At 49.8% G+C, this 25,595-nt stretch overlaps 2 protein-coding genes across 2 annotated transcripts; one reads left to right on the top strand and one right to left on the bottom strand.

The window, feature by feature from the left end:
- The first annotated feature begins 1,345 nt into the window (after positions 1 to 1,345).
- On the top strand, positions 1,346 to 7,208 carry Ddost (dolichyl-diphosphooligosaccharide--protein glycosyltransferase non-catalytic subunit). Its single transcript, XM_042688423.1, has 11 exons — positions 1,346 to 1,605; positions 1,808 to 1,918; positions 3,326 to 3,412; positions 4,105 to 4,208; positions 4,322 to 4,416; positions 4,675 to 4,768; positions 5,035 to 5,183; positions 5,597 to 5,744; positions 6,359 to 6,479; positions 6,590 to 6,696; positions 6,784 to 7,208. The coding sequence occupies exons 1-11, from the start codon at positions 1,452 to 1,454 to the stop codon at positions 6,931 to 6,933; spliced, it is 1,320 nt and encodes a 439-aa protein (XP_042544357.1). The 5' UTR covers positions 1,346 to 1,451; the 3' UTR covers positions 6,934 to 7,208.
- Positions 6,992 to 24,222, bottom strand: Pink1 (PTEN induced kinase 1). The gene is made up of 8 exons (XM_042688422.1): positions 23,796 to 24,222; positions 18,521 to 18,805; positions 17,169 to 17,269; positions 12,803 to 12,985; positions 12,214 to 12,377; positions 10,014 to 10,141; positions 9,505 to 9,741; positions 6,992 to 8,991 (listed from the first exon to the last, which is right to left on the bottom strand). Exons 1-8 carry the CDS (start codon positions 24,171 to 24,173, stop codon positions 8,734 to 8,736), a joined length of 1,734 nt encoding a protein of 577 aa, XP_042544356.1. The 5' UTR covers positions 24,174 to 24,222; the 3' UTR covers positions 6,992 to 8,733.
- Positions 24,223 to 25,595: the final 1,373 nt, after the last annotated feature.

The raw sequence follows: 25,595 nt of genomic DNA, 5'->3' as shown, positions 1-25,595 counted from the left end.
ACAGGCTGCATGTCTGAGCCAAAGTGCTCTTATTGGAGAGGCCAGATAGGGCTCTCAAAGTGGGAGGATTCTGGGAGCTTTGGGACTGTGAGAATGGGTGAGGAAGAGGTGGGGAAGCAGGAACAAGAGGAAGGAATAAAGCTGTGGAGATGAGTTTAGGTTGAAACCTAGAAGAAAGAGCCCAGAAATAGCCCTGAACTGTGGGAGGTCCAGGAACAATAGGTTTGTATCCTTGTGAGGGGCAGGAGGTTAACTTTGGTGAAGCCAGCTGGGATGGGATGTAAAGGAGTGTCAGGTAAGACAGGCATCCAGAGGGAGGATTTGATTTTCATCCTCACTCTTGGGTTGGTGGACAAGTGTCAGAAAACAGGTCCCAGCAGGGCCAGCGACTCGAGCCTGTAATCCTACTCAGGAGGATGTGACCTTTGAGGATCACAGATCAAAGCCAGCTGGGGCAGAAACGTCCCTGAAACTCTTCTCTCCAATTAACCACTAACAAGTCAGAAGTGGGGCTATGGCTCAAGTGGCAGAGCGCCATCCTTGAGTGAAAAAGCTCAAAGGCAGCGCCCAGGCATTCAAGCATTACAGCGCACGGTGCACACACTGAAGGAAATAAAAAGGTGGAAATAAACGGTCCCTTCCCTCTCCACATCCACCCTCACCATCGGCCCCAGGAGAGAGGCGGGAGGCCGAGAACGCCTCCAAACCTGCCTGCGGCGACGAGCGCGGGAGGAGGCTCGGCGGCGGCTCCGAGGGCGCACAAGTGGAGGGGCTGGGCCCCGTCCCGACTCCCGCAGGCTCAGCCAGCGACGCCCAGGGGCAGGGCTAGTGAGAGGTGGGCCTTGGGATCCGAACCCAGGTCGGGCTCCAGAGCGGGAACGTTTGAATTGCTGGGCCACGCCGCCGTCCGCGCAATCTACAGTGTGGGCCCCGGTTGGGCCGGAGCCGTCCCCACCCGCAGGCTCCCTGCCGGAGAGGGAGATGGGCTCGACTCCCAGTCCTAATCCACCCTAAACCAGTGAGGGCCGAGGAGGCGGCTCGGGACCCCAGACCCCGTCCGGGACAACCGTGACCCCCGGGGCCAGGAATGAAGCGGGTCGGAGCAGCGGCGAGAGGCTCCCGGGCGGAGTCAATAGACGTTCCGCCTTGTTGATTGGCCGCGGCAGCAGAGCTGGCTCTCTGTGATTGAGCCTTTTCCTCTGGGGGAGGCGGGGACTCAAGCTCCCTCCACCAATAGAACTCAGAGAACCCGCCTCGGGCCGGGGCACTTCCGCCGGTGCTACCTGCTCACCAGTTGACTGGTCACCGCCAAAGCCGGGGCTCTGGTAGCCCAACACCGAAGGCTTCGGATCACTTCCGGGTGGCGCTCCCGGGCTCCGAGCCGTGATTGGGCGACTGTAGACAGGGCACTTCCGGTGTCCAGGTGCTGGGCTCCCCGGCAGGAAGGAAAGATGGAGCCCTGCGCCGTGACCCGCGCTCCAGCCCTCTCGTGGCTGCTGCTGCTGCTGCTGGGCTCGGTGTGCGGCAGCGGCCCCCGCACGCTGGTGCTGCTGGACAACCTCAACCTGCGGGAGACGCACTCGCTTTTCTTCCGGAGCCTGAGGGGTGAGAACGGGATTCTAGGGGCGGAGGGTGAGCGCGGGGTTGGGCAGCGCCGGGGTTGGGCAGCGCCGCCCTCTCCCCTCGGGCGCCCGCGGGCATCGCCGTGCCCCCCCCCCCGGCCTCACGTCCGGCCTGCCGTCGGTGGGGGGCTGTGGCGCGGCGGCTGGGGTCGCTTTGGGGCTCATCTGTTATTTTTCTCATCCAGACCGGGGCTTTGAACTGACGTTCAAGACCGCCGATGATCCCAGCCTGTCGCTCATTAAGTATGGGGAGTTCCTCTACGACAATCTCATCATATTCTCCCCCTCGGTGGAAGGTAAGGGCCCCACCTCGCCCCGCCCCGACAGCCGGAATCCGGGGCCCCGGACGCATCCGTGGCTTTCTTGTCCCCGGGTTTGCTCCGAGTGTCGGTGGTGGCTAGCCCCGAGTACCGCGCTGCCACAGAAGAGGAACGATTGCATTTCTAACATGGGCCCCGGGAGGAGACACAGCTAAGGATTGTGGAATCACATGTTGCCCTAAGACACAGAATCAAAGTCCTGCGCATTAGGGAGCCAGGGCCTCTTAGGTGAGGTTGCCTCTGGAAACATTGCCCTGTTATTAATATGGATCGCTGGAAAAAGACATTATGCAGTGTGGAAGCTGATCGTTAAGAATTCATGTAGCTTCCGCTGAAAAAAGCATCTTAGCAATAAGCTCCCCTAGCACCCTCCCACCATTTGAAGCTGGATATTCCGTAGTGTGGCAGAGGGCTCATCGTACAAGGAGTATCTTCAGGTTATCTGATTTATACTTTACTATTTTAGAAGGTAATCCACTCCATTGCTAGACTGTTCTGTCAGTCTAGTAACTGTTCTGTCAATTCTGAGAGTCAACATTACTTAACCCTGACTCCATATTGTCACTGTCACCTTTTCTGTCCCTGGTGAATGAGAAGTGCTGTCCCAGAAAGCCCTCTCAGGCACCCTGGGAGAAGGCTTATATCTGCTGAGAGTGCAAGAGGGGTTGGATCTGCCTTGTGAGCACCTTGATTCCCCAAGAGTGTAGACAAACATGGTCTCCATGCACCAGTGGGTTCTATGCTGTCTCTGAGATCCAGAGGTTTCCATGTCTTATGTAGTAGAAGCACAGGGATTGGGATCCTTAGCACATGATCTGCACCTGGAAAACACTGGATTCCTGTTCTAATGGGGAGGTGGCTCAGCAAGATTCAGGAGTTTACTTAGTTCAGTCCCAGGCTGTCTCAGTTTAATCTTGGCAGTGTTCTTCTCTTCTGCTTGTGCAGAGGGTTCTCAGCATTGGCACTTTGGACATTTCTGACTGGGTCATTCTTTGTAGTGAAGGGTTATTCTGTGTGCTGTAGGGAGCCCAGCAGCATACCAGGCCTTGCTTTTGATTGTGGATAATGGCATTTTTAGGTGAATATGCTACATGTGACTTGAACTGTGTGCTTCTAGCTTGACAAATGTAATTAAGAGATGTTTGGCTATTTCACCCACATCTCTAGAAGTTCATCAGAGTTGTTCTTTTGAATCTTCACTGTGGGAAAATGAGGGCTTGCCCTGTAGCACATATGGTGTGCTAACTCTTCCTCTCATTTTTGGCCTGGAGGAATCCCATTTAATGCTTCCTGTGGCTGGTCTGCAGGATCTCCCACCCCTTACCAAGTATCAAGGGTCAGTGACGGATGCTTCTGGTCGCTATGCTTGGCTCCTTCTTTCAGATTTTGGAGGCAACATCAATGTGGAGACCATCAGTGCCTTCATCGACGGTGGAGGCAGTGTCCTGGTAGCCGCCAGCTCTGACATTGGTGAGTGTGCCTGGGAGGTTCTAGTGCTTTCTCCAGATCTCCAGGGAGCTTGGGGAGTATCACACATGGGAACTACTGAATTGTGGCACTGGTGGGCCCAGGAAGCAGTGAGGATGCTGCAGGGTTGTGGGGTCCCCCAGTTCCTCCTGTGTGTTCTGTGAAAGGTAGTGAGAACCCTGGCTTGTTTGTGGCTCTATCTGTAGAGAAATGCATATTGAATGGCGCCTAAGGTATTGGGTGGATTTCTACTTTTTCTGGTTTTGAAGGTTGCAAAGATGCCCAGAGCAGGGAGGCCCATGAGCCCCTAGGTTCCTCCCGTGTGCTGGTGGCCTGCCTCCACAGTCTGGCCCAGGCTGCTTTCCTCTCTTCATTAGTGACAGATTTTAAACTTGCATTGATCCTAGTTGGTGCGTTTCTTGCAGGGTCTGGGAGGAATGTTGCCAAGGACTGGAGGAATCTTGTGGTCTAGTCATGTCTAGGGCAACATTGGCTATGCTGCAAAGAGGGGTTCTGTAGAGCTGGGTCATACTGGTTTATGGAGGGAGAGAGTTCTGATTCTTACCCCTGGAAGTCATGCCCAGCCTAATGAAACTGTAGGACACTAGGTGTGCCTGACCAGTAACAAGGTTACTATATACTACTAGGCTGGGCCCACCATCTGTGCTTAGCCAGGCATTTCTTGGGTGTTGCAGGTGACCCTCTTCGGGAGCTGGGCAGCGAGTGTGGGATCGAGTTTGATGAAGAGAAAACGGCTGTCATTGACCATCACAACTATGATGTCTCAGATCTTGGCCAGGTAATCAGACTTGTCACCTTTCAGGTTTCTGGCATGGACAGCAAAGCTTGGCTCTGAGCTCCCTAGCCTGGGAAGCCTTTTCCTAAGGCCACTCCTTCCCCTCCCCTCTGCAGCACACGCTCATCGTGGCTGACACAGAGAACCTACTGAAGGCCCCGACAATTGTTGGGAAGTCATCTCTAAACCCCATCCTCTTCCGAGGAGTTGGGTGAGTATCAGGCCAACAGAAACTTGGGGGGAAAAGGGGCCACCTTCTTTCTGGGGAAATCAAGCCAAATTTAAAGTTATTGGGGGATGTTCCTCCTCTAGAGAATGTGTGAGAGTAATAAAGAGGAGAGCTAAGTGTTACTATAAGTGTAACTATAAAAAGAGGCTTTGTTCTTGGGGAGAAAGAGCCCGAAGGACCCCTGCGTCCCTGGAGTCAGCCTCTGGGTAAATGTCAATCCGCTGTTTCTTCACACTGCAGGATGGTGGCCGATCCTGACAATCCCTTGGTGTTGGACATCCTCACAGGATCCTCAACCTCCTACTCCTTCTTCCCAGATAAGCCCATCACCCAGGTAAGGGGCTTGGCATCTTGAGCCTCCTGCTCCTGGGCCCAGCGGCAAAGTACTTTTTGTATTCTGAAAATCAGAATGAAACAGGTAATTCTTTGCTGAGGCTGATGGACAATTTGAGGGGAATGGGCACACAGGTAGCAGTGTGACCCCTGGTTCCTTTATGGGAGAGGGACATAGCTACCTCTGGGTCTAGCCTGCTGTCCTCTTGCTCTGGTGGCTTTTCCTTTATCCCAGTGACATCTGTTAATTGCTTCCTCTGTCACCAGTACCCCCATGCAGTGGGGAAGAACACCCTCCTCATTGCTGGGCTCCAGGCCAGGAACAATGCCCGGGTCATCTTCAGTGGCTCCCTGGACTTCTTTAGCGATGCCTTCTTCAACTCCGCCGTGCAGAAGGCCACGCCTGGCGCCCAGAGGTAGAGTAGGGGCTCAGCTCACTGTCTGGGTGTGGGGAGGAAGAAGCCTTCCAAATTACTTGAAGATGACGGTTGCTGTGTAGGTGGTATTGGTGCTTCATGCTTCTCAAGATAGTGTTGACTTGTCTTGAGACCCCCCTAATCCCCAGCATTCCTTTTAGAAAACTGTGTTTAGGGCTGGAGATGCAGCTCAGTGGTAGAGTACTTGCCTAGCATGCATGAGCCCCTAGGTTCCAAACTCAGGCTCACCAAAGAAAACAGAACAAAAGCCTGTGATTGACTGTGCGGATGACACCCAGAGAGAGCAACACTGCCTGCTTCTTTCGTCATTTTCTTTTTCCATTCAGTGGCCTATTGTGTCCCGCGAGGAAGAATTGTGGCCCAGGACCCTAGTTTTTTATTTTCTCCTGCAGGTATTCCCAGACAGGCAACTACGAGCTGGCTGTGGCCTTGTCCCGCTGGGTGTTCAAGGAGGAGGGTGTACTCCGTGTGGGGCCTGTGTCCCATCATCGTGTGGGCGAGAAAGCCCCCCCCAACGCCTACACTGTTACTGACCTAGTGGTAAGCGCTCGGGAAGGAGGCCTCAAGGTGTTGCCAAGTTGAATCTACTCAGCTTGGAAACATTTACTGAACATTTTGATGTCAGACTGCAGGGTATAGGATGATTCCTTACCTCTACTTCTAGAAAGCTGCTTGAAGGATTGAGTCTGACACAAGGCCTCCTTTTTAAGAGCTGCGTGCAGCTGTGGGAACACTGGGGTGGGGGGTGGGGGTGGGGGGAGTGGGAGGCAGGGTGGTGGTGGGAGGGATGCAGGGAGGTGGTGCGCACCTGGGAAGTCAGATGTACCAAAGAAGCCACATTTCAGTTGGGGCTCAGGGATGGAATTGTCAGGCCAGAGAAGAGAGAGGCAGGCAGTCAGGGAGGCAGGCAATGGGGAGACCTGCATGCTTGCCAAAGCCCACACAGGGAATAGAGTGCTTTGGGCCCCCATGGACACTGCACAAATGCTGCCAGCTGTGTGATCAGCCTTGTTCAGGGAAGGTGGTGAAGGCTTCTCCAGGTTGCAGGACTCCTGGAAGTCACTGTCCTGTCTAGAGATTAAGAATTAAGGCAGCCCTGCTTGCAGGTCTGTGTCCCACCAGTCACTCCTGGCTGAGCCAGCCTTTTATCGCAGGAGTATAGCATCGTGATTGAGCAACTCTCCAATGGCAAGTGGGTCCCCTTTGATGGTGATGACATTCAGCTGGAGTTTGTCCGCATTGATCCTTTTGTGAGGACCTTCTTGAAGAGGAAAGGTAAATGCAGTTCTTGCCAGCGTGGGCCACAGGGAGCAGCTATGTCCTGTGCATGCTCCATGAGGCCCAGCTGAGCACTCTCCTGGATATGTGTGTTGCTTCCTCCCCAGGTGGAAAATACAGTGTCCAGTTCAAGTTGCCGGATGTGTATGGTGTATTCCAATTTAAAGTAGATTACAACCGGCTTGGCTACACACACCTGTACTCCTCTACTCAGGTAAGCAAGGGCAGTGTGATTTTGGCTGGCTGGTGCCCCACTCAGGCCTCCCAGTGGCCAGGACCTGCCTACTTTGTCCTGCCACAGGTGTCAGTGAGGCCACTCCAGCACACGCAGTATGAGCGCTTCATCCCCTCAGCCTACCCCTACTATGCCAGCGCCTTCTCCATGATGGCGGGGCTCTTCATCTTCAGCATCGTCTTCTTACACATGAAGGAAAAGGAGAAATCTGACTGAGGGGCCGGAGGCCAGGACTTCACACAGCAGAGTGGCACATGATTTTATTAGGGCAAGATGTTTTGTTGTTGTTTTTTAAGTCATGGGAAATGGCACAGCCTTACCTCAGCGTGGAACGCAGCATTGAGTACCAAGGGGTGGGGGCTGGGGAATCAATTTTTATGTAAGTTTTTCTACCTTGAGTTGCTGCGAAGCGTTTTTCACATGTGCTGTCACTTTCTTTTCTAATCTAAAATAAAGAGAAATGCTGGCCCTGTCTTGTGGTCAGGTGGGGACACTGTTCTGAGATGACTGGATACAAATTAGCAAGTTGCTGTGTGTGGGTGTGTGTGAATGCGCATGCATGTGTGTGCTGGCATTGGGACTTACTTGGACTCAGGACCTCTTTCCTTTGGCTTTTTCGCTGTTGGTACTCTACCACTTTGAACCACACCTTCATTTTCAGCTTTCGTGGATATGAGTATCTCAAATTTGTTTATTGAGTCTGGCTTCAAACCTTAGTCCTTGGGTCTCAGCCTCCTGAGGACGGTAGGTGTAAGACACCAGTGCCTACCAGTTGCTTTTTCCAGTTTTGCAAAGATTGAAAGATTGTCTTTTAACTATGAAATAACTGCATGCTAACTTCTCAGCAGCTCAAGTTGTTGATACCCTCAGGGTGCTGGAACCATAGCATGGCTGAAAATGATTTTTTGCTCACTACTATAGTCCATGGTTGCATTCTTAAAAAGCATGTGTAAAATTTTGAAGTCTCTTCTTCTCATGCCCAGAGCATAAAGATCATTCTGAAAGCCAAATATTCAGCACATACATATATACTATGCACTGTAAATGTGTATTTAATCTCACATATCCTATAACAGATGCTAGTCAGAAAGGAAATCGGCAAGTGTAGACCCACACCCAGTCTTTTTAGTTGTGCTAGGTTGAGTTCAGTGGCTAGAGGAGCTGGGAGGGAAGCATTATCCCAGTGCCACAGCCGTTCCAGAAGCCATGCGCCATTGTGGAGGCAGTCAGGGTCTGCTGTGGATTTCTATGATCCCTGTTTGTCTCAACCAGGTAGAGCATGCCTACTGGGGCCATGGCTGATCCATTCTAGGGTCAAATACTCCCTGTCCCCATAGCTACTCACTGCCTGGTATGCCTTCTCTGTGATCTGAGGCGCAGATCTGACCGTTCAGCCCAGCCATTCAATGTGGGAGGTCTGTGAGGACAGAACAGGGCTGAAGATAAGGTGAGGTAATGCACAGGGACCTAATGATTTAAGGGTTAGGTCTTGTGAATTCATCTAGACCAGAGGTTGGCAAACTGGCCTGTGTGGACCACAGTGGCCTGCCACTTGCAGTCTTGAAGTAGTTTTTACACTGTTAAGTGGTTAGAAAAATGACATATGAAAATTCCAATTTCAGGGTCCACAATTAAAACTGTTGAAACACAGCACTAGTTTGCTTAGCTTGCTTTGTGCTTCAGGAGAGTTGAGTAGTTGCCACAACTTGATTTACTTACTACCTAGCCTTCCACAGAGTTTGCCAACTTCTGATCTAGAGCCATCCCTTGATTCTGCAGGGCAAAGAACTTAAGTCCACATAGATTATAGAATTTAAGAGTTAGTGGCTACAGAGTAAACTGAATCAATTTGTTCCTTCTGTTTGCCAAACCAAGGCCTCTTCTTTGGCTGACCAGCCCACACTCGGTCTGCTTGTCTCCTGATTCTAACACTCCCAGTGAGCTCCCATAGCATCCACACACCTTTATGACACATGCTGCCAAGTCCTTTTAGTAACACATCAGTGACACACAGTGTCATGGGGCTGCCCGCCATGAGCAGAGCAGGAGAGCCGCCTGGCAGAGTGAATCACACTCTAGGTTAGCCAGAAACAACATTTTCAGCTTTGTTTCCAGGCAGCTCTTCCCTACCAGCCTGTTGGCCAGTAAAGTGGCTGCTGATTGCTGGAGAAGCCAGCCGATCATCTTGTCTAATTTCAGGTTCTTCAGGGCTAGAATATGTTCACCCCAGAGGCTTAAGTGGAGCACATTTGCAGCTACTCGTGCTGATGGTCTCTGCAACATCAAGAGGATAAGAGTTTAGAACCCCTGGCCAAGCCCTCAGTCCACATGGCATTCTTAACACAGTCATGCCAAGGCCTTCCCTTCCTTATTCTTGCTCCACCTCTCCCTCCTGATAGGCTTCCCTCAGCTGACACACACAGGCATTTGCATCATTAAAATTCAGGCCTGTCTGTCCTTGCTACAGTCACTGAATCAGACCTACTGCTCCAGTTACAACTTCCAACAGACTGGCCCTTCATGGTTTTTTATATTAACTTCATAGTGTCCAAATCTGCTCTCTGAAATATCTTCCAATTCCCCTGGGCTCTAGCTCCAGCACTGAAATAAAGAAGCCAAGAAGAGGTGTTATGCTAGAATTTGAGTAATGGTTTGGAGGCCAGTTCCTTGGTTTATTCTCTGTGTGCTCCTGTACTTACACCTACCCATGTATGCCAGGCACTATATTGCTTGTCCAGACAATGTGGAGCTCCCCAGAAACACAGTCCCCTCAAGGCCTGGCCTTACCTTACTGGCCTCTCGCTGGAGCAATGCCCTCACCAGATGCCTGGTATCCATAGGCACCATCTTGGGCAGCTCAGGGAGCTGAGACTCTTGGTAACTGCGGCTTTCCAGGTGGGCCCTTCCCTGGCCATAGAAGGGGTTGGCGATCCCGAAGATTTCATATGCAATGGCTCCTACAGCCCAGGCATCAGCCTTGCTATAGTCAATCACTGCCCTGGGGCCAGGACAGGCTGTGGACACCTGCTCAGGAGGCAGAGGATGAGATGTCAGGTGTTGTTTGTGTCACCTAAGCCAGAGGCTAATGTGTCCCCAGAGACCCAGAATTTGAATGAGTTGAAGCTCAAGCCAGAAGGATCTGTGGAGGCTGGCCAGCTGAGGCAGACAAATCTATCTTGGGGATAGAGGGAGAGCCAGGCTAAAGCAGAGAAGAAGGCTCCTGTCTCATGCCTTTGCTTGAGTGGGAACAGAGTGGAAGCATCTGCTAATGGTGGAAGATGCAGAGCAGGACTTACCTCAGGAGCCATCAGGCAGCCATTTCCACCCCGATCCACGTACCAGCTGGTAAAAGGCAGCTGCAGGCCGACATGCTCATCAGCCAGGCAGCAGCCAAAGTCAGAGATCACCAACCAGGGATAGCCATCTGGAGGAGCAGCAGAGGTGAGTGATGATTCTATTCTGCCCTAAGAGGCCTTCCCTTGTCCCTCTGAAAGCCACCACCAAGCGAGTGAACTGGGCTAACAGGCTGGGTGCCCAGACGCACAGGTCAAGCTATGAGTGGAAATTGACTCGCCAAGGAGCTGAACAGGAGGGCTAGCCACAGAATGGAGTGACTCCCAGAGACAAAAGCTCACACAGAGGACTGGGTGAGGAGTCTAGCTCCACCTAAATGGTAGCTAGACCTGTCCCAAGACCAGAGGAACTGGGACTTGGCTCAGATGATTTCCAAGAGCCTTTACATACTAGGAGTTTTGAGTTTGATTTTGAAGCTCCAAGAAATCTAACAATGCCTTAGGAATAAGTTGTTTGTAAAAGTACCCATACGGTTCCTTTAGTCACTTAGCTGCGTATTTGTTTTAAATCTAGTTTTAATAACTTATCAGACATTATGTGAGAGGCAGAAGCAGGAGGATCTCAAGTTCAAGTTATGTAGAAAAACCAGTATGAGCTACATAGTAGGACCTTGTCTTAAGAAAACAACTTCATTTTAAACAAAGGCTGGTGATATAGCTCAGTAAGTGCAGATAACATGGGAAAGACCCTGGATTTTAGCCTCAGACCTTCCTCTGCAAAATATCAGAGATGTGAGTCTTTAAAGTGGGGAGGCAGGTGGCTTCTACTGAGCACTTCCAGTGCTGGGAGCTCATTACTTTTGGAGGCAGCCGGGCTTCCATTTGCATGGTTTTTACTGAATTACTTTTGCCACTGAGTTAAATCCAGCTCACTTTTACTTTATTTATTTTATTTACTTTTTATTTTTTTGGGCCCGGTCTTGGGGCCTGAACTCTGGGCCTGGGCGCTGTCCCTCAGCTCTTCAGCTCAAGGCTAGCGCTCTACCACTTGAGCCACAGCACCACTTCTGGCTTTTTTCTTTTTTCTTATGTGGTGCTGAGGAATCGAACCCAGGGCCTCATGCATGCAAGGCAAGTGCTCTACCACTGAGCCACCTTCCTAGCCCCTCACTTTTACTTTATTTATTTTATTTATTTATTTATTTATTTTTATTTTGAGAATACCGTACAGAGGAGTTACAATTACATGGGCAAGATAACGAGTACATTTCTTATCAAGCATTGTGGCCTCTTCTGTTTCCCCTTCTCATCCCTTCCCATACTCCCCCCTTCCCCCACCCAATCCTCCCCCCACCTCCCACCAAAGTTGTAAAGTTCGTTTTTTGACATAACGACTTGTACATCTCATTGTTGCAATGGGTCCACCTGTATCCCTAGTTAAATGATTTGTTTTTTCCCTTCCCCTCCACAAATTATACCAACATCAAATACAGTGAAAGCATAGGTTATACCTTGGGGGAGGGACATACAAAGCAACAAAGAAATCATCTTATAAGTATGTTAGAAACAATTGCATGAAAGAAAAAAAACAAAAAAACATTTGAATACTTATCTTGGGGTTCATTCCCCTAACATCAACTTATCTGACCTTTTCTGCTTGACTCAGACATAACTAATTATTGCAAATAGGAAAACCATGGGACCTATGTTTCTTTGGGCCTTATTTCACTCAATTCACTTTTACTTTATTAAAAAAAAAAAAAAAAGCTGCAATACTAAGGCTGCTGTTGTACAAGTAGGCATCAGAGAGCCTGACTCCCTAGAGGAGGAATCAGAAAGAGGGATGGTCTGTTTCTGGAGTATATAGTTAAAGAAGCCACAACAAGCCGGGAGCCAATGGCTCATGCCTGTAATCCTAGCGACTCAGGAGGCTGAGATCTGAGGATCACAGCTCAAAGCTAGCCCAGGCAGGAAAGTCCATGAGACTCTTATCTCCAATAAATCACTAGAAAACCGGAAGTAGTGTGGTAGAGTGCTTGTCTTGAACTGATGAGTGCATCGACAGTGCCCAAGCCCAGAGTTCGAGCCCCATGACTGACCAAAAAAAAAAAAAAAAGCTACAACAGGATCGAGCATAAAACCCATCAGGGACCTGAGGATCCTAAGGTCTTCCAGAGAAGACTGGGCCATAGCAAGTGCCTACCTGCACCCAGCTCCACAAGGATGTTGTCAGACTTGAGGTCTCGGTGTGCGATACCCTGCTGGACCAGGTGATCCACGCCTTCCAGTAACTGCAGGATCATCATAGTGGCCAGGCGGGGGCTAGGAGCATTTGCATGAAGGTACTGGCGCAGGGTACAGGGGTAGCTGGCAGGAGGAGAATAGGATTTCTGGTTGTCATGCAGCAATAATCCCTAGCACCACATTCACTACTATTACTAGGCTTTTTCTCTTTTCTTTTCTTGAGCTTTTCAATTCCCCCCATATATCCTTTTTGTTCCCACCATCCTGAAAGGAGGAACTGAGAGAAGAGGGCTCCACACGTTCAAATGACAGTCATGCTGCACCAGTTAGGAGATAGAGGGTGACACAAGTCACAAAGAAGGAGCAGCCAAATGTGCTGAAAAAGCACCAGGTGGAAAGTGTGTCCTGGAAGATGATAAACCATCCTAAGGGGAGACTGCTTTCTGTCTGCTGCCCTCTATCTACATGCTTTACTCTTTCTGGAAGTTCTGAGGTAGGGACCAGCCAGGTAAGGTGGCTCCAGGTTCTACTGTACCTCTGCTACTTACTTCTTCATTACGAGGAACAGCGTGCGTCCATGGCCTAGGCCTTCGGGGTGGAGACTTGGGGGCAGCATGTCAGGGTAGTCGGCCAGGGCCCCTGGCAGCAGTGGCACCGATGAGGTGAAGGCGCGGAAAACCCGGATGATATTGGGGTGTGGGGTCAGCTGCTTGGAGCCTCTCTTGGACTTCCTATTCAGCCAAATGAGAGAAATGGGTGAGGCCAGTTATCAGAGATGACAGGTGGAAAGACAGCGAAGGCTGCAACAAATACCAGCATTTATTCTGTACTTGTTTACCAATAGTTACTATTTGTGCCATGTTTCAGCTACTGAGCTGGGGTTGGAGGCAAAAATCCCAATGGGGATGACTCCTAGCCCACCTGTCTGTCCACCTAACTTATCATTCACACAAGCCGCCATCATCCCACATGGCAGAACACAGGGGTTAAGAGACCCTGGAAGTAGTTTGGGTTTGAACTTCAAATCTGCCTCTCTAAGTCAGCCAAGTTACTTCTCTGGGCTCAGTGCCAAGTCCAAAAGGAGAAACAGGTAGTAACATACCACTTAAGGCCTGGAATCACAATTAGAACAACAAGTACCCAGCAAATATTGGCTACTGTAGGACTGATTCTACTGTTTACTGTTTTACACCGTCAGACTTCATGTTAATAGGCTGTGGAGCTTTGTAGAGAACAGGCTCACGTTTTAGTCTAGTGGAAGAAGGATGTTCACCAAATCATTGTTTTCGTTCCCCTAAGGATCAGGTCATCATTGTGGCTTTCTGATTTATTTTTTTCAAGTTCATTCATATCCCTGACATAGATGCAGCTGGGGTAGTAATATCACCTTCTTGCCCTGCACATCCTCACCTCATGGCCTTCCTGAGGCACAGTGGTTGTATTTTGGCAGGGCGGCTCCACTTTCTTTTTTTTTTTTTTTTTTTTGGGGGGGGTGGGGGGCCCGGTCATTGGGCCTGAACTCTGGGCCTGGGCGCTGTCCCTCAGCTCTTCAGCTCAAGGCGAGCACTCTACCACTTGAGCCACAGAGCCACTTCCGGCTTTTTGCTTATGTGGTGCTGAGGAATCGAACCCAGGGCCTCAGGCATGCAAGGCAAGCGTTCTACCACTGAGCCACCTTCCCAGCCCCCAGCTCCACTTTCTGTAGCAAGCCCAGCCTGGCAGCCAGAGCTGACTGGATCAAAGATGGGCACTTGGGTCAAGGGCATGGGTACATGAGATCCGAATACTTGGGGAGCACATTTGGAGCACAATGAAGTAGGCTACCAATCAAAAGCACTGAGGCGGAACCAGGCTAGGGAGCCGTGGAGAGTCAGAGAGGGAGCAAGCCAAAGGTTAGCAGGAATGGAAAGGCCATAGGAGCAGCTGTTCAAGCAGCTTAAGGCTGTGTCCTTCAGGCTCCCGTGCTGATAGCATCACCTGATGAGGAGGTGCTATCACCTGCCTAGACCTTCCATGTGAAATAGCCTCTGTCCTGTCCTTTAGTTGTCTGCATGGTGTTCATCACTGTGTGGTTCTAAGTCCTGTATGTGTGGGTGTATGTGTTGCTGACCACTGTCTCCCCAGCAGCACCGTGGTGCTGTCTCTGGCATGCCCCAGCTCAGTGTCTGCTGACTAGGTGGCTATGGCAGATACATTAACTGTGTAGCAGCTGGGTCTTGGAAGAAACTCCTCCTTGGCACACTCTGGGGGCATTCCTACCTAGCCTCTGTTCCTGGGCCTCAGGCTCCAGAGCCTTTGTGATCTGCTCCCCTTACTGTGTCTGCCCCCTCACTGTTTGTGCCCCCTCATTTCTCATCTCTTTCCCATTTGAGCCTCCCTCCCCCCCACATCCTGAATTGCACCAGGTTCCTCTATGACTGAGCATGCATGTGACTGTAGGTTGGCTGTTCTCCCTGCCGGATGCAGGTCTAATTCAAACACCTACCCCAACATACACAGCACACATGCTAACTCAGAGTTGCCATGGTGCCTGCCAGGGCCTTGACAGCCTTCAGCTGTAGCCATTCTTCCTCTGGCCCAAAGGCCTAGAGACAAGAGCCAGGCTGCATCCAGCAGGGGGCCACTGAGGTGGGTCCACAAAGTGCAAGGAAGGCCAGGCAATGTTCTTGCCTCAGCTCACTCTGGCTCCTGCTCCCATTGGCCTGTAGGGACTCAGTGAGAGTGGGGCCTTCAAAGCCCAAGAAGGGCGTCTGCAGTCTCCTAAGTTCCTATTTCTGCCTTCCTGCTTTCAACAGAACTGAGATCTGTGGACCACCCATCTAATAAGCCAGCATGACAGCAGTCCCCCTCTGCCTGGTGGGGTTCAAATAGTAAAGTAAGTGCACGCATTCTTTCTGTAACCAGTTTCTGGGGACAGAGGTTTGTAAAGTTGAAGGGCAGGCTGCTACCTGCATGCTCTTCCCTTTTCCTCCTGTGTCCAGGTCATGCCTATACACTTTCCAAAAGCTGCACAAATGGAGACACCTTTCTGAGAACCTGCTTTACTGTATACTCTTTCTGGGACCTCTGCCCCGAGTACAGGCTACTTTAGCACTCACTTTCCTGGACTCTACTCTGCATTGAAAATTCTTGGGGAAAAGACTACTTTTGCTTTGGCAGCCACATGTGGTAGGGCACAACCGTAATCCCAGACCTCAGGAGGCTAAAGCAAGAGGATCTTGAGTTCAAGGCTAACAGCCTGGTTACAAAACCAAAATCCCCAAATCTCTTGGCTCTGTCAGGTGTGCAGCAGGTGTTCCCAACTGTGGGGACAGAGCACATGTGTGTACCACTAGGTGGCGTTGTGTCCACACATTGTTTTGCAGGAATTAGGGCATCTGGGTGGATTTTTCCAGCATACTGAATTGGATGAGATTGGATGGCCTTCTCCCCTACTTCACTGTGAATAAGCCAGCTACATCACTAGTTAGGGTCAGATGATCTTTAATCTTCCCAAGCTCCATTATGCACTTCCCCCACACATCATCCAGTCAGCACAATCAACACTGTGCTGAGTGCCAGGGACACAGGTGATGATTTTGCTCTCAAAGAACCCAGTCTGGACTGGGAGTGTGGCTTAGGTGGTAGAGTGCTTGCCTAGCATGCATGAAGCCTTTGGTTCGACTCTTCAGTACTACATAAAGAGAAAAAGCTGGAAGTTGCATTGTGGCTCAAGTGGTAGAATGCTAACCTTGAGCAAAAGCAGCTCAGGGACAGTGCCTAGGCCCTGAGTTCAAACCTAGGACTGGCCAAAAAAAAAAAAAAAAAAAAAGACAAAAAATCTTGCCAGGCGCCAGTAATCCTGTAATGCTTGTAATCCTAGCTACTCAGGAGGCTGAGCTCTGAGGATCACAGTTCAAAGCCAGCCCAGGCAGGAAAGTCCATGAAACTCTTATTTCCAGTAAACCACTAGAAAACTGGAAGTGGCACTGTGGCTCAAGCAGCAGAGTGCTCACCTTGAGCTGAAGAGCGCAGGGACAGCACCCAAGCCCAGAGTTCAAGCCCCACAACCGACCAAAAAAAAAGTCTTTGGATAGCTCAGAGATGCATGTGTGTATTTTCAAAGTAATTAACTTTTTATTTAAGTTTTATTGTAGGGGTTGGAGCTGGGAAGGTGGCTCAGTGGTAGAGTGCTTGCCTTGCATGCCTGAGCCCGGGTTTGATTCCTCAGCACCACATAAATAGAAAAAGCCGGAAGTGGCGCTATGGCTCAAGTGGTAGAGCACTAGCCTGGAGCTGAAGAGCTGAGGGACAGTGCCCAGGCCCAGAGTTTAGGCCTCACAACCAACAACAACAACAACAAAAATTATTGTAGGGGTAATGTACAGAGGGGTTATAGTTACATAAATAAGGTAATGAGTAATTTCTTTTTTTCTTTCTTTCTTTTTTTGGGTCCAGTCGTGGAGCCTGAACTCTGGGCCTGGGCACTGTTCCTCAGCTCTTCAGCTCAAGGCTAGCACTCTACCACTTGAGCCACAGCACCACTTCCGGCTTTTTTCTTTTTGCTTATGTGGTGCTGAGGAATCGAACCCAGGGCTTCAGGCATGCAAGGCAAGCGCTCTACCACTGAGCCACCTTCCCAGCCCTGAGTAATTTCTTTTTGAACAGGGTTAACCCCTAGATGTGTATATATTTTTATCTTGTAAACCTGAAAGTGGAAACCGTACAAACTGGTGGATATGAATTTACTGGACTAGACTTCACGCTCTCTCTTTTTTTTAACAAGTCAAAACATTATATGAGTATAAAAAGAACTATGGAAGGACTAATTACCTAATGAGCTTGTATTGGCCATCTGTAATACACATTAAATGACATTTTATAGGTTAAAAAAAAAAGAACCCACAGTCTTTCTGGTGGGCATGGGGTGCTTACCTGTAAGTGACTGCTCCATACTCTCCAGTTAAAGCCACTCGGCTAGCTGGGACCAGCTCCTGGCTCATTGTGCTTAAGATGGCTTCACTGGAAGAGCCAGCCTGGAACACACCCATAAGCCCCCAAGGGTTACAGAGTGGCATGCAATGGCTAGATTCAAGTCCTGCCTGTGACCTGGACCAGGACAGTGCTGCCTTGGAATGGCTTTGACCTTCAAGATCAGATTACCTCTGAATCAGCAAATTAGTTCTTCCTGAGAATATGAGGTGGATGTGCTACCTGTGTCAACTCAGAGGAGCTTCTGAACATCAGACTCTTGGCAACCAAGGTGCACAGAGCAGGAGAAGCCAGGCCAACACAAAACACTTCTTCCTGCCACAGAAAGCTGGTCAATGCCAGCTCAAAAGTGACCCGAGTCAGTAAGTCTCATCGTACCAGCTCCCTTTAGTACATAGGCCAGAACAGAAGGAATAACCTCTGAATTAAGTTGCATGGGACCACAGGGAAACCTTTCTCATCCCCTAAAGATGAGATTTTCCTGATTTTCCTCACTTTATTACCAATAATTCCCAGGACCTATAAAGCCTGGCCTACAACCAACAGTCCTGCCACATCTGCCATACTTATCAGTGGGAGTTTGGCCTATGGCTGGATTTTTCAGAGGCAGAGGATTTGGCTGTTCATTGGGAATTAACCCAGCCTGGAGTGCAAGAGTTTAACCTCACACCCAAATCCAAACAAGAAACTCTTGTTTTGCTCTTTAGTGTCCTACATATGCTCCTGTGGCCAGTCACCTTAGCCTTAAATGGATGCTTGGGCAGGAGAAAAAAAACACTAAGCTTTAGTTGGTTTTGTAAAGTCATCTTTGCAGTGGTAAGATAAAGACATTAGGCAGAAAGCATTGATTTTGTGGGCATCAGGGGGATACGCCACAATCTCTCAACGCTTTGGGTCCTTCAAGAACTAAAAGCAGGAAGATGACAGCAACTTTGGTTCTCTAAGTGGGCCTCTCCTCTCTAGGGAGACAGGCCATAGGAGGGGAGAGAAGGACAGGATGCCCATATGTCTAACCTTAAGTGCACTAGCCAACAGGTCAGAGGCCAGAGGTTAGGTTAGAGTACTGTCCACAAACGGTGGCCATGTTGGAGCTTGCTGGAAAGAATCACAGACTCAGCCCACTCTTAGGGTGCTAAATGGTGAGCTGTGGTTAGAATTTGACATCTGTAGCTTCAGATGCTCACCCAAGACCATGAGAAAGCTACCCACATGGGCTCCTTTCCTGTGGAGAGCCTGCATCTTTTCCTATGTACTTGCAGATCCACAAAGATGGACAAGGCCCCATCCATCCTTACCGAGATGTTCCACATCATCTTGATGGCCAGGGGAAAGGCAGAGGCTTCTGGAGCCCCCACCTCCCCATCTTGTGGGACCACATCTGGTTCTCTCCCTGGTAAAGGCCCAACATGCTTTGCTTTCTCCAGATACTGGGGCAATGCAGACATGGTGGCTTCATACACGGCAGCACTGCAGCCCTTGCCAATGGACTGTCCAATCAGATAGTCCTCCAGCCGGAAGCCCTGCCAGCGTCGTGTGTCCAGTGGGTCAGGCACCAGCTTGTTTCTCTGGGTAAAAATTGCCTGGGAGTAAAAAATATGTCCTGTGAGACAAGGGCGTTATTAAAGACCTTGGGGAGACAGAGAGGGAGGGGTAGAGTGAGGCAGGGCTCCCAATGACAAGGGCAAGAGCCCATAACAGCCAACACGTTCGATCTGACTGTCTCGGATGCAGGCTGTCCTGTCAGTCTCATTATTCAGAACAATCATTCTTTTTTTTGGTCAGTCATGGGGCTTGAACTCTGAGCTTGGGTGCTATTCCTGTGCTCTTAAGCACAAGGTGAGTACTCTACCACTTGAGCCTCAGAGCAATCTTTTTTTTTTTTTTTCCGGTCATGGGGCCTGAACTCTGGGCCTGGGTGCTGTTCTTCAGCTCTTCAGCTGTAGACTAGCGCTCTACCACTTGAGCCTCAGCCTCACTTCCAGCTTTTTCTGCTTATGTGGTACTGAGGAATCGAACCCAGGGCCTCATGCATCCAAGGCAAGCACTCTATCACTGAGCCACCTTCCCAGCCCCAGATCATTCTTTTTTTTTTTTTTTTAATTTAATTTAATTTTATTTGTGAACATACTGTACAGAGGAGTTACAGTTACATGGGCAGGATAATGCGTACATTTCTTACCAAGCATTGCAGCCTCCTCCTTTGTTTACCCTTCACATCCCTTCCCAGCCTCCCCCCCCAGATCATTCTTATACTCTGTTCCTTCACTGTAATCAGATAGGTCAACACTGTGTACCAGTGAGTGAGTGTATGTGCGTGCATTAGCATGCATGTGCTCATGTACATGCATGTGCACATGTAGGCCTGTGAATTTTATCCATTTTACAGAGTCATGTGATCACCACCACAATAAAGATGCAGAACTGCTCCCTCACTACAGAACATCTTCCTCTCTCTCTGCTCCTGGCCACCTCAATCTATTCTCCACCTTTTAGGCATGGAATATACACTGTATAATTTCTTGCAACTGCGCTTTTCAGGGAAGCATGAACCCTTGATGTTCATTTAGGTGGCTGCCTGTGTCTATAGTGGAATGTGTGTTTTGGAGGTATCAAGTGAGTAAAGTCTAGCTAACAGAGTACTAATGCTAGTTTCCTGGTTGTCACCACTAGAGGAAGCTGGAAGGGTACAAGGAGTAGTTTGTGCTATTTAGTGCAACTTCCTGTGATTCTATAATTATTTTTAAATGGAAAGTGAAAAAAAACCAATCTTATTCTTAGTAGTATAGTACTACTGAGCAGCATCTCATTATGGATGTGCCAGAATTTGTATAACTTGCACTCACTAATGATATAGGCTGATAATTAATATCTAGTATTATGAATACTGCTTGCAATCACTTGTGTAGTTTTCTAGAAAACTTAGTTACATTGTGGCAAATGTACATGTTATTTTAACCATTTTTAAATGTAGAGTTCTGCAGCAATAAGTACATTCATATCACTGTGCAACCATAACTCTCACCCATCTCCAGGACTATTTTCCTCTTGAAAAGCTAAAATTCCACATCTACTCAACAATAACTCCTCATTATTTCTCCCTCAGCCCCTGGTACCCACTGTTAGATGTTCTGTCTATGAATCTGACTACCCTATGAATCTGGCTCTTAGGAGTAGAATCATACATATTTATCTTCAGGGTTCATTGTGTCAGAATAAGTTCCTTCTTTTTGTGTGTGAGAAATTCTAGGGATGAACATGGTGTTAATTTCTCCAGGTAGTTATGCCAAGATTGCAATGACAGGGTAGTATGGTAAATGTGTGTAAGAAACTACCAAATAACCTTCCTTTTATGTTACTAGTTTCTCTGCATCATCACCAATATTTGGTATTGCCACTATTTTAGCGATTCTAATCATTGCTGTATTTGTTGTTTGGTGTGTTAGGCCTGGTGCTATTTCACTCAAGGCAAGAGGTCTGCCACTTGAGCTACAGCTTCATTTCCAGCTTTTTAGTATTTAGTTGAAGCTGAGTCTTATGGGACTTTCCCTTCAGTTCTCAGATCTCAGCATCCTAAGTAGCAAGGATTACAAGCATAAGCCACAAGCTCCTGGCTCATTGCATTGTGTTTGGAATTTGCATTTCTCTTTTGGGTCCGGTCGTGGGGCCTGAACTCTGGGCCTGGGCGCTATCCCTCAGCTCTTCAGCTCAAGGCTAGCGCTCTACCACTTGAGCCATAGCACCACTTCCGGCTTTTTTTTTTTTTCTTTTTGCTTATGTGGTGCTGAGGAATCGAACCCAGGGCCTCAGGCATGCAAGGCAAGCGCTCTACCACTGAGCCACCTTCCCAGCCCCGGAATTTGCATTTCTCAAATGGCTAGTAATGCTGAACAACTCATGTTATATGGCATGTGTATCTCCTCTTCTGCAATATATACCTATGTTTTATTTTTTAGTTTTAAAGATAGGGTTTTCCTATGTAATCTAGTTTGACTTTGAACTCAGAATCTAGAGGGCTGTAATTACAGGTATGTGACACCACAGAGTTCTTTTTATTTACATGGCTCAGTCTTGAATAGGCAAAAGCCAGGATTTGACTCCAGTTTGATATGCCAGATTGGTTAATTTTGTTCAAAAGAAACAAAATGCTTAAATTTTAAGTATAAAAGTAATGGGTAACTAATAAAAAAAATTTTAAGACACAGGAAATGTGAGAAAAGGGTGATGAATGGTAAGCTAAGGAGGGTCAATTTTAGGAAAAAGAAGAAAAAAAGCCTCTTTAATTTTAAGTAGGATTTGTGAAATTTCCCACCCTTAGCTTCTGCCAGTTAAGACAAGGACAGGACTGGGGACTAGGCTAGGTGTCACCAGTCACCCCAAACTAACAAGAGTTCAATTATGAAGAACAAGAGCTGGGCTGGAAACCAGGAAACATGGGAGAGGCTACCTGTTCCTTAACCTGCCGTGTCCTTGGGCACCTCACTCCATCCTCCCACCTTAGCCCTGATCTGTAAAAAGCAGGGTGGCATTTACTCAGTAAGGATCCAAACCCTAGGACAAAGTTTGACCTCTGGCATCCAACAGCCTTCAGACTTCAACCTCAGTGCTTACTCTTCCCTGGATCTGCAGACTTCCCTGCTGGCCAGTCCATGTTGAGCTAAGTCCTTAAAATAACTCTGTCTATAAATATACACACCCTATTGGTTCTGTTTGTCTATCTACCATAAGTAAATGACTTTGGTAGAGCAGAAACAGAGATCACTGAGTGAAGTATTTTAAAAAGCCTAAGTACATCTATATATCTTGTCACTAGTAATAATACTACCCAGGCTACTTAAATGTTAGTTAGATCTGCTGCTTCTTCCTGCTGATCACAGCTATGTAAAGACTTAAACATGGAAAAACCGTGGCTCAGGTTTTGGAAAGCCACATGTTAGGCATTGCCTTTTTTTAGCCGTGATTTTGGCAAATCACTTTGCCTCACTGAATGAGTCCTACTCCATAAACTGGAGATGACAGTGGCCTCAAGGGATAAGTGTATGACTACTCAAGTGTTTGATTCAGCTGTCAGTAAATTTTTAGAAAGTTTACACAGAATCTGTCAGTGTGGTGGTATATGCATAATCCAAATACTCTGGAAGTGGAGGCAGGATGACTGCAAGTTTAAAGCTAGTCTGACCTCAGTGCTGATGGCTCATGTCTGTAATTCTAGCTACTTAGAAGGCTAAGATATTAGGATTGAGATTGGAAGCTGGTCCAGGCAAGGAAGACTATGAGACTCTTATTTCTCACTCAGCAGCAAAAAGCCCGAAGTAAAGCTGTGTGGCTCAAGTGGCAGAGCACCAGCCTTAAGCAAAAGCAAAGGACTAGCACCTAGGCCCTGTGTTCAAGTCCTGGTACCAGGTAGTTTGTGCTATATTATATAGTGAGATTCTGTCCAAAAACAAGGGGCAGGGGAGAAAGAGAAGAGAAAGGAAAGGAGGAAGAAAAGGAGGAGGAGGAGGAAGAGGATGAGGGGGAGGAGGAGGAAGAGGATGAGGGGGAGGAGGAGGAAGAGGAGGGGGAGGGGGAGGAAGAGGGGGAGGAAGAGGAGGAGGGGGAGGGGGAAGAGGAGGAGGAAGGGGAAGAGGAGGAGGGGGAGCAGGAGGAAAGGAAGAAAAAGAAAATTGCGACAAAACCACTTGCCATGGTGTGCTGGAGCTATAACGAACAGCTTATCTTTCAACACATTGTGTAAGGAAGGGAGATATTGGCATCGTATCAGGCTATTAGGAATGGTGAAATAAATCAACCTGAATTGGCGATTTCCAAGCAATGTCTAGCTCAGTCTAGAAACAGGCCTTTGCCTCCGTCCGGTTCCTTAGCTCCAGACCCCGCCCCTTCCCGACCACGCCCCCTCGCTTCACACCCCCAGACCAGCCCGGCCGAGGACCCTTCCCAACTGAGGATCCGGCCCTGGTCACGCCTCGAGCCCCGCCCCACACTGCGCTCAGGCCTGCCCCCACATCCCAGACCAGCGTGGCGTCCCGGGTTGCTGGGAAAAGGCAAAAGGTAATGAAGAGACAGTGTTCCTAACTGCTTGCAGACCTCAGAACTCCGGTAGGACCTGGAGCTAGCGGCCGGAATCGCCGGACGGCTCGCTCCGGCCCGGCCCCGCCTCTAGGCGCACCCCTCCCGGGCCCAGGGTGCGTCCCCAGTCAGAGTCCGGCCGCTCAGACTCAGGACCGCTCCAGTTCCCGCCCCCGCCGAGGGCGGGGTCCGTCTACATTCTCTCCCTGGTCTCAGCCCCGCCCCTCCAGACTCAGGGCCCGCCCCCGCGTCCCAAGCTCAGAGCAAGCGGACACAACTGTCCAGCGGCTGGCAGCTCGGTCCCCCTCGCCCCCACCCACCGTGGTCTCCCAGCCACGCCCTATTCATAGTCCAGCGAGCTCCCGCCCTTGCCTGCCTCAGGGCCAATCCCCAGGAGCGCCCTGAATCTGGCTCCGCCCCCTCGGGTTCAGGACACGCCCCTGGCCCCGCCCCGAGCGCCAGCCCGGCCCCTCCCTGCCCTCGCCCGCCCCGCCCGCGGCTCACCTGGATCTCCTGACAGGCCGCGGCGGCCCGCCGGCCCTCCGCCTGCTTCTCCTCGATGAGGCCCAGCCCCAGCCCGAAGGCCAGAAAGACGGCTCTGCCGCTAGGGCCCGCGCCCCGGACCCTCATCACGAACTGCCTCTGGAGCCGCGCCGCCAGCCCCGCCACCGACTGACGGAAGAAGCGGTAGCGGCCGGGGAGCCGCAGCCCGCCGGGCTCAGCGGAGGGTCCCGCGGCCCGGCCGGGGCGGCCTCCGCGACCCCAGCCTGCCGCCGGGCCGGGGCGGCCCCAGGCGTAGGCCAGGCCGGGCCTAGCTGTGAGGCGCAGCAGCAGCGCCCGACCCAGTTGTAGGCCCCGGCCCAGCGCCTGTCGTACCGCCATGGTGGCGACGCGACCCGGTCCCGCCGCCGCCACCAACGAAGAGCGGGACGCGCCGACCACAACAAACCTCGGGGGCGGAGCCTCCGCGCAGTCGCGCGCGATGGTGGGCGGGGCGGCGCCCGCGGCAGTTCCCCAGCTGGGCGCGCACTTGCGGTGCGCTTGGAACTCAGTTACTGAGGTTGCCGGTTCTTCCAGATGCTGGACTTAAACAACACTGGTTCTGGAAGAAAAAAATAGAGAAATCGATCATGAAAAACAGTATTTGTCATCGATCACCATGCCATATCCTTTACGTATTTTATTTCGCTTTCCCACCAGTGACATAGGAATGCCATAGTATTTTATTTATTTATTTTATTTATGTTTTTTTGGGGGGGGGTCCGGTCATGGGGCTTGAACTCTGGGCCTGGGCTCTGTCCCTCAGCTCTTCAGCTCAAGGCTAGCACTCTACCACTTGAGCCACAGTGCCACTTCCGGCTTTTTTCTTTTTGCTTATGTGGTGTTGAGGAATTGAGACCAGGGCCTCAGGCATGCAAGGCACGCGCTCTACCACTGAGCCACCTTCCCAGCCCCTGCCATAGTATTTTAAATTGTTAGTATTGGGGTTTGAATTCAGGGCCTCTGGCTTACTAGGCAGCTCAGGAATGCCACTTTAAAGATAAGAAAGTCATAGAGTGGATGCCTGTAGCTCACACCTGTAATCCTGGCTATCCAGGAGGCGGAGATTTACAGGATCATGGCTTGACACTAGCCTGGGCAGAAAAGTCCTGGAAACTCCACCTGCAAAATAGCCAGCAAAAAGCTGGCCAGGAGGTGTGGCTCAAGTGGCTCAAGCAGGTAAGCCAAGCAGGCATGAGGCCCCGAGTTCAAAATCCAGTATTGGTACCATTCCCCCCCTCAAAAAAAAAGAAAAAGGTATAGAAAGATCAGTGTTCCTAGCTACTTGCAGGTGTCAGAGGTGTGGCTGAAGTGTACCTTGCCCTGTGGTTAAGCCCTTGTGTTCCTTATGCCCTCAAGTTCCTCTATAGGTCTGGGATTGCTGGGCTTCCAAAGACTACACTTGGGTGAGTGAACTGAGGTCCAAAGTCACAGATTGTTAGAGCTAGAGCCCTTTTACCCAAAAATCTGTTGTTAGCCATGCTGGCTGATAAAACACTTGACATTGAGTAATTTCTTTTTCTTGGCCTTTTTTTAAAAAGTGAGAGCTTCCAAATTACACAGAAATTGAATGATAGTAGACTTCATGGATTGGTCATCTGCCTTCAATTATCAAGAAATAGCCATTTTTTTTCTCCTAAACCTTGTTCTCTCCTCCATCATTTGAAATCAAATCCAAGACATCATTTCACTTGTATATATTTCATTTGTGTGTGTATGTGAACATGCACGCACATGTGCATAGGTGAGTGTCTGTGTGCATCA

This window comes from Dipodomys spectabilis, unplaced genomic scaffold (genome assembly GCF_019054845.1).
Source record: "Dipodomys spectabilis isolate Male_0828 unplaced genomic scaffold, ASM1905484v1 ptg000118l, whole genome shotgun sequence".
Lineage (NCBI taxonomy): Eukaryota > Metazoa > Chordata > Mammalia > Rodentia > Heteromyidae > Dipodomys > Dipodomys spectabilis.
Note: the sequence above shows the minus strand (reverse complement) of the source record. Positions and strands in the feature narration are given on the sequence as shown.

Coding starts and splice junctions, on each gene's coding strand:
- Ddost (XM_042688423.1), top strand. CDS start 1,452: ATGGAGCCCTGCGCCGTGACCCGCGCTCCAGCCCTCTCGTGGCTGCTG. Junction 1,919..3,325: donor ATTCTCCCCCTCGGTGGAAG/GTAAGGGCCCCA, acceptor TCCTTCTTTCAG/ATTTTGGAGGCAACATCAAT. Junction 6,697..6,783: donor ACCTGTACTCCTCTACTCAG/GTAAGCAAGGGC, acceptor GTCCTGCCACAG/GTGTCAGTGAGGCCACTCCA.
- Pink1 (XM_042688422.1), bottom strand. CDS start 24,173: ATGGCGGTACGACAGGCGCTGGGCCGGGGCCTACAACTGGGTCGGGCG. Junction 12,986..17,168: donor TATGGAGCAGTCACTTACAG/GTAAGCACCCCA, acceptor TTGGCTGAATAG/GAAGTCCAAGAGAGGCTCCA. Junction 8,992..9,504: donor TCCAGCGAGAGGCCAGTAAG/GTAAGGCCAGGC, acceptor TTGATGTTGCAG/AGACCATCAGCACGAGTAGC.